General features: G+C 41.9%; 1 protein-coding gene across 1 annotated transcript; it reads right to left on the bottom strand.

Moving 5' to 3' along the window:
* Positions 1 to 3,134: 3,134 nt before the first annotated feature.
* On the bottom strand, positions 3,135 to 6,357 carry LOC110142139 (centriole and centriolar satellite protein OFD1-like). The gene has a single exon (XM_070452263.1). The coding sequence runs from the start codon at positions 6,254 to 6,256 to the stop codon at positions 3,245 to 3,247; it is 3,012 nt and encodes a 1,003-aa protein (XP_070308364.1). The 5' UTR covers positions 6,257 to 6,357; the 3' UTR covers positions 3,135 to 3,244.
* Between the last annotated feature and the right edge of the window lie 2,003 nt (positions 6,358 to 8,360).

The following is an 8,360-nucleotide window of genomic DNA, read 5'->3' as shown; positions in this document are numbered from 1 at the left end:
AAACATCTACTTCTGCTTTATTGACTACGCCAAAGCCTTCTACTGTGTGGATCACAATCAACTGTGGAAAATTCTGAAAGAGATGGGAATACCAGACCACCTGACCTGCCTCTTGAGAAACCTGTATGCAGGTCAGGAAGCAACAGTTAAAACTGGACATGGAACAACAGACTGGTTCCCAATAGGAAAAAGAATACGTCAAGGCTGTATATTGTCACCCTGCTTATTTAACTTATATGCAGAGTACATCATGAGAAACGCTGGGCTGGAAGAAGCACAAGCTGGAATCAAAATTGCTGGGAGAAATATAAATAACCTCAGATATGCAGATGACACCACCCTTATGGCAGAGAATGAAGAGGAACTAAAAAGCCTGTTGATGAAAGTGAAAGAGAAGAGTGAAAAAGTTGGCTTAAAGCTTAACATTCAGAAAACTAAGATCATGGCATCTAGTTCCATCACCTCATGGGAAATAGATGGGGAGACAGTGGAAACAGTGTCAGACTTTATTTTGGGGGGCTCCAAAATCACTGCAGATGGTGACTGCAGCCAAGAAATTAAAAGATGCTTACTCCTTGGAAGGAAAGTGATGACCAACCTAGATAGCATATTAAAAAGCAGGGACATTACTTTGCCAACAAAAGTCTGTCTGGTCAAGGCTATGGTTTTTCCAGTGGTCATGTATGGATGTGAGAGTTGGACTGTGAAGAAAGCTGAGCACCGAAAAATTTATGCTTTTGAACTGTGGTGTTGGAGAAGACTCTTCAGTCCCTTGGACTGCAAGGAGATCCAACCAGTCCATCCTAAAGGAGGTAAGTCCTGGGTGTTCAATGGAAGGAATGATGCTGAAGCTGAAACTCCAATACTTGGGCACCTCATGCGAAGAGTTGACTCATTGGAAAAGACCCTGATGCTGGGAGGGATTGGGGGCAGGAGGAGAAGAGGATGACGGAGGATGAGATGGCTGGATGGCATCACCGACTCGATGGGCATGAGTTTGAGTAAACTCCGGGAGTTTGTGATGGACAGGGAGGCCTGGCATGCTGCTCCTCATGGGGTCGCAAAGAGTCGGACACGACTGAGCCGCTGAACTGAACTGAACCTCTTTAGAAAATTTTAGATTCATTTTTCAAACTCCCTCATCTCACTTTTCACCCCTCATGCCACTAGTATTTTATCTATGATTGCATTAAATATACTATTCAAGAAGAAATGACATCTGAAAATGTTTCACATGGCTATACATTTTCTTCAAAAATTTTCATCCCTCTTACATTTTTCCTTCATGTTATCTCATATTTTTTGGTAACTTTCATCTTTTTATTATTGATTATTAATTTGTTTTTAGTGCAAGAAAAATAGATAAAAGGCACCCAAATGGGAAACAAGAAGTAAAACTGTCATTACTTGAAGATGACAAGATACTATGTATAGGAATACTTAAAGACTCCACCAAGAAACTGTTGGTACTAATATATAAATTCAATAAACTTTCAGGATACAAAAATTAATATATCCTTAATATTAACATATTATTATTGTTAATTGTTATTATTCCAATAATTATTACAATCCCTATCAAAATTCCACTGGAATATTTCACAGAAATAGAATAAATAACTGATAAATGTGCATGAAACTACAAAAGACTCAAAGAGTCAAGGCAATCTTGAGAAAGAGGATAAAGCCCGATTTCAATATATTTTACAAACTTAGAGTAATTGAAACTGTGGTACTGTTATACAAACAGACACATAGATCAGTAGAAAAGAATAGAGATCCCAGAAACAAACTCACATATATGGTCAATAAACTTACAACAAAGGAACCAAGAATATACAGTGGGGAAAGGCTGTGTGTGCTCAGTCACTTCACTCGTGTCCCACTCTTTGTGATCATATGGGTTGCAGCCCACCAGGACCCTCTGTCCCTGGGTTTCTCAGGCAAGAATACTGGAATGGGCTGCCATGCCCTCTTACAAAGGATCTTCCCGCCCCAGAGGTTGAACCCAAGTCTCCCGCATCTCCTGCATTGCAGGTGGATTCTTGACCTGCTGAGTCCCTGGGGAAGCCCGTTTTCAAAAAATGGTGCTAGGAAAACTGGACAGCCACAGGCAAAAGAATGAAACTGTACTAATACCTTATACCATATACAAAAATTAACTGAGAATGGGTTAAAACTTCAACATAAGACCTAAATCCACAAAACTCCTAGAAGAAAAAATAGGTAGTAAACCCCTTGACATCAGTCTTGTTTGTGATTTTTGGCACCAAAGCTGTTTAAAGTAGCCAGATTAAAATAAGAGATCAAAAACATTGTTATTAAAGAACTGGTAACTCTTTAAGTATTTTACATGCAGTATTTTAAACATACCGATACTAATAAGAAATTCTTTTTCCTGAAATTAATGTGTAACTGGGCATCCTACATTTTTACTTGCTAAATTTGGTAAGGCTAGCTGCACTGCATGGATCATGCCAAATAATATGACAGCATTATTGTATTGTTTCTGATTTTACTAGGAATGATGCTATAGTGTTTCTCTAAGTACCCCAGGGGTGCTGATCTTAATATCATAAATCCAACAGGGGTAGAAACCACTCGTAAATTTGTAAACTCAATCCCAACCCAGTGCTTCATATACAACATGTGTTTAATATATACTGACTGGATAAATGATATAGATATACTTTGTTATGCTAGTTAGCCAAGTTTAACAAAGACAAAAGCATACAGCTTAGGTTTTATTATTTTGTAAAACTATATAGGGATGCTTAACTCAAGTGGCAAACTAGATGTGCATACATAAGATATGAAATAACATAAAGGAACTCAACCGCAATTAAGACTTTTGGTTCTAGAGTCACGCTGTCAGGGTTCATATATCACCCCCAGTTTTTACTGACTGCCTGATTCTGGGCAAGTTTCCTCCTAGCCTTAGATTGCACATTGATAAATGAGAACAATGATAACATCTACCTCAGAGTTAATGAGGATACATCTGGCAAATTCATAGTAAATAATTAGCACAGTGCCTGGCATGGAGATTTTAATAAATGCTACCCACTAATAAAAGTTATTATTATAGCTACTCTCTTTGAACACTCATCAAGGGTTAAGTACTCTCCTAAACATTTTTTTTTTTGGATTTCACATGATTTTTATTGAGGAGTTTGTCTCACTACAGAGAACTCACAGGCCGTTAATTATGATATCAGAGTAAGAGGCTGGGCAGCAAACACGGCTACCAAATGTCATCTGGTTCCTCATGGGAAAAGGCCGCAAAACTTTCATCTTTGTCACTAGATGGTAGCGTGTCCAACTGTGAGCTCTCTCTGAACACCTTTTTGGAACTCTTATCCGTGGTGTCCTGGTCTGGATTCTGTTGCAGGATTTTCATGTATTTCTCTAGAGGATTTTCACCACAAACAGATTTAGATTTGTCTTTCATTTCCTGAACACTTGATTTGTATTCTTTTTCTATTTCCAACTTCAACGATTCTTCAATTAGCCTCCTTTCCTGATCCAGCTTCTCAAGTTCTCGCCGCTCCCTCTGCAGAGTTTCCTGCCTCTCGCCCTGCCTCTGCTCCTTTCCCTGCCTTCGTTCCCTCGCCTGCTGTTCTCGGAGTTTTTCTTCTTCCTTCTGTTCTCCAGGCGATTTCTGGTTGACACCCGAGTACTGAAACAAGATGGGCCTGGTGGGAACAGGGGCTGTGGCGCCGTCCCCATGAGGCATGTCTCCAGCATGATGGAGGCCATCTCTCTCAAACTGCCCTGGCACACTCTGTCTATATTCAAAAGATGGTTCAAATTCCTCATTATCCTTAAAAACGAGCTTGTCCGGATTTGAAAATTCACTTTTGTCTTGAAGTTCTGTAGGTCTTTGATAAAGACCGGCCTTCTGCTCCAGAGGGCTGGACAGCGAGTGCGCAGAAAGGCTGGGCCTGGACTCGGCAGGCGAAGGCTGTGGCTTTCTGTCGGGACAGGTGGCAGTCACAGTGGACCGGCCCAGACCTTCCAGGTACATTTCACTATCAAGGCTTCTCGCTTTGGGGAGTGGCGTGGAGGAGAGCCGTCTGGAGGTTATGCTCTTGTGTGACCTTGAGGCCATGCTGCTGGGCACCTCGGACACCTCGCTCTCGTCCCCTCCGCATGTGCTCACCGGAGGCTGCTGAGAGGTGACTCTAGCGTCCACAAACACACACCTCTCGGGAACAGCTGCAGTGATGTTCTTGAAAGTCCCGGGCAGACGCAGCGGGGGTGGGCTCCTGGCTGCCAAGTGGCTCTTGGCAGGGCACTGACCGACCCTTTGACGGTAGCTCTGGAAAGCTTTTTCCAGGCGCTCTGCCTCCTGTTCCAGCTCTCTCACCCTTACCTTGGTACTGGCTACAAACTCGAGGTCAGAATCAGGGGAATTGCCCTCTGCGCTGGCATTTGGGTATTTGAGGATTTGCGGTGTAACTGGGCCTGCTGTCGCCTCCTCTGGTCTCAGAGGATTTTTCAAGAAATCCCCACTGATGTCGCCATCACGAGGTACCGCCCTGGTGCTCATTAACCCGCTGATGGAGTGATTCAGCAGATAGTGCTTTGGGTTGCAGTACACTTCATTCTCTAGCACTGTCTGAGTTTGTTTTAGTTGTGATTTTAAAATTGAAACCTGTGTAGTTAACTTCTTGACAGAAGCATCATATTCTAATACCTGGGCCTTCAGCTGGGTGGAGTGCTCAATTTTGCTTTGAAGCTGTTTTTGTAGAGCTTGCTTGTGGGTTTCAAACTCCTTATGCTCAAATGCAATAGCGTTTTCTGCTTTCCTTAATTCTTTCTGAAAAATCAGCAGTTCGGAAGATGGCTGATAAATGCGGTTTAGGAGATGCATGTTTTCACTTTTCATGTCTTCCACTTGTTGTTTAAGTAGTTTATTTTGTGCCTGAAGCTCCAGTTTTCCTTCTTTCAGTAGAGAATAGTCACTCGTCTCTTTAACCTTCTCGCTTAGCATGTGGTTTTGCTTTGTTAATGCCAAACACTGTGCTCTGACAGACTCCAACTCAAGCTCGAGTTCTTTCACACGGTTTATGGAACGATCAAGTTCTTCCTTTTTACAATTAAGAGCTGCAAGTTCCTCTTGCAAATGTATAGCTTTCTCTTTATTTTTCCTTTCATCTTCGATCAGTCTGTTGGTTCTAGTGATATAGTCCTCCTTCAGTTCAAGTTGATACTTTAGAAGTTCGTTCTTGAGCTTTTGGTCATAGGTCTCCTCAATGCTCTTTATATTAAACTCCCGTCTCCTCAGTCCATCAGTCACGCTTTTAGTTTTTTCTTCTTGCAGCCTCTGGGCCAATTCAAAGGCTTCAATTCTTTGTTTCAGCTCGGCTTCTCTGCCTCTCAGCAAATCTATGTCTTTTAGTAGAAGCTGCCTTTGAGCATAGATTTCTTTTGTTTCATTCTCCTGGTGCTTTTGAATTCTCTCAAGGGTTATCTTTTCCTGAGACATCAGGGCTTCAGATTTTGCTTGACAATTTCTCTCAAATTTGTTCCGGAACTCAGCAAACTCCTTCTCACACTTCCTTTTCTCTTCCATTTTAACTTTCACTATTTCAGTATCTTTAAAGTATTTCAACTTCTGACTTATTTCTGCCCGTAGCCGCTGTTCTATTTCCCTCTTATATTCGTTTAACTTGACTTCTAAGGATTCTAACTTTGGCTGCTGAGGGCAAGCACCGGCAAACTCACTGTCAATAAGCTGAAGCTTCTCCTCAAGAGAGTCTTTGATGGGAAATGTTGAACATGTCTGGGTTTCCATATTGCGACTTTCTTTATTCTGATGATGTTCCGCCAATTCTTTCAGAAATTGTATAAGAAATCCTTTTTTGTTTTCTTTATCAAATCCTGAAATCAGTGACTTGTAGAGACTGGATTCAGGACTGATTTTTAAAAGATGCAAGAGATTCTGTATAGTAAGTACCTTTTCTTTTGCCAAACCACTTTCCGGAAAGAAGACAGACAGCGAATACTCACAGCCACATCTCTGTAAGTGATCGGCCACTAGAGAGTTGGAAGCTCCTATTAAGAGGGAGCTCTCCTCCACTGAGATGGATGGGGACTGCACTTTACCATTTAGAACAGGCTGCATCAGTTCGTGAATCAGCTGGTTTCTGAGTTGTGTCTTGAGTGTGTCCAGTACACCCCGATCCTTAAAAGTCTGGTACAGCTTTTTGCGCAGATCATCTTGACTCAACACATCAGATTTAGGGAACATGACGGACCAGAAGAGAATCGGTTACGGTTTACCAGGAGGAACAACGTGAACCTTCCGCTTCGCACTGCGAACTAGGAACTCGGACAGAGACGCACATTTCCCGGAAGTTCCGATAGGTGGGCGTGGCTACGGCCCACGCGCGACTCGCGACTCTCGCGGGCGGGCGGAGACCGGAAGACTGAAGTCTAGAGAAAGCGCAGCATCGGCCGGGATTCGCGCTGCCCAGAGCCGATCCCAGCCCTCCCCGCCGTCCGGCAAACAGAGCAGCTTTACTCTTCTCCTAAACATTTTAAATGTTATTTTCAGTTTAAACAATAAAATAGCAACCTTCCCTTTTGAATCCATTCACTGAAGTTAGAAAAAGAAGGTAAGTGATTTAACTTTTTCAGATGTCTCCAAACTGGTAATCAGAGACTTACACAACAGAAAACAATGATTCTCAAATTGTGTTCCTGGGACCAGTATCACCATGTGTATTAGGTTTCAATTGCCACTGTTAACAAGTGCCACAAATTTAATAATTAAAATAGCACAAATGAGGGACTTTCTTGGTCAGGACTTCCCGCTCCCCCCATACGGGGGCCCCGATTCCATCCCTGGTCAGGGAACTAGACCCCACAGGCCACAACTAAGAGTTCCATGCCAAATAAAGATCTCTCAGGCTGCAACTAAAAAAAAAACTCCCGCATGCCACAACTAAGATCCAGTGCAGCCAAAGAACTAAATAACTGTTTAAAAAATAAATAACAAAGTATTACCTGTATGTCAGATGCCTGGACCCAGGGTGGCTCAGCTGGTTCTCTGCTTGGAGTCTTCAAGTCTTCATGAGGGCAGAATCAAGCTGTCGTCAGGGCCGCACTTCTTCTAGAAGCTCTAGGGATGAATCCACTTTCAGATTTATTCAGGTTGTATGGAGAAGGAAATGGCAACCCACTCCAGTACTCTCGTCTGGGGAATTCCGCGGACAGAGGACATGGCAAGCTACAGCCCATGGGATCGCAAAGTGTCGGACACGATCGTGCCACTAACTTTTTACTTTTCAATCAGAGTTCAGTTCCTTGTCGGACTGAGGCCCTTGTTTTCTTGAGCTGTCTGGAGCTCTCTGTTTCTAGAACAGACCTCGACCTTGCTTTATAGCCTCCTCCATCTTTGAAGCGAGCAAGGGCATGGTGAAGGTTTCTCTGCGCTGACCCACTCCTTCCACTTTTAAGGGCTCACGTGATTACATTGGATCCACTCAGAAACTCTGGGACAGCCTACAGTCAGTTGATTAGTAACACCTGAATTCCTTCAGCAAAATCCCTTCACAGGGGTTCCTAGTCTGGAATTTGATTGAATAAGGAGAGCATGGGATTACTGGTGAGACAGCTTTAGAATTCTTCTTTATACCTTGGAACTTTCTGAAATTCAAAATTTCTCTGGCCTCAGCCCAAGGTTTGCTGAATCAGAACTCAGAATGGGGCCCAGCAATCTGTGTTTTTACACGCCTGTCTGATGATTCTAATCCATGCACACCTATGTTCAAGAAAAACTGTGACAAGTATTAAACTACGTGGTTCGATTTCAAAACTTAAAGCCAAGTAAACCAGTTCTCAGTTTTAAAGTAAATCTCTAGAAGGAACTTATTTTAATAAAATTTTTATAGTGTCAATACAGTGACTGCATTAATTACATCAGCTATTACTGATTCCAGTTATTTTCATTGTTGATAAGGCAGTTTAACTTTTTAAAGTTGAAATATAGTTGATTTACAATGTTGTGTTAATTTTAGATGTATAACAAAGTGATTCAGTTTTACATATATATGTGTCAACTTCATTTTTAATGGATACAAATGAAATTTTTATTTCCCTAAACAAGTTTTTTGAATGTATCTTCATGAAAAAGAGTCTTACTTTGAGGGGAAAAGTCCTCAATCACAGAGGATAATGTGAAATTTAGAACAACTGAGGAATTCCATACAGGAACTTGGAAACCCCTTCAACTTTGGATAGTTAGGAGGATCTAAGAAGTATGTTTCAGGCCTCACTCATCTCTTACTCATTATCTGCCTCCTTGATTTGCAATTTTTTCATTTCTTTTGACTTCTTCTGAAGTCTCAACT

Source organism: Odocoileus virginianus, chromosome 21 (genome assembly GCF_023699985.2).
Source record: "Odocoileus virginianus isolate 20LAN1187 ecotype Illinois chromosome 21, Ovbor_1.2, whole genome shotgun sequence".
Taxonomy (NCBI): Eukaryota; Metazoa; Chordata; class Mammalia; order Artiodactyla; family Cervidae; genus Odocoileus; species Odocoileus virginianus.
This window is presented reverse-complemented; position numbering and strand designations above follow the sequence as displayed.

Excerpts from the sequence above, each read along its gene's own strand:
- LOC110142139 (XM_070452263.1), bottom strand. The coding sequence starts at position 6,256 with ATGTTCCCTAAATCTGATGTGTTGAGTCAAGATGATCTGCGCAAAAAG.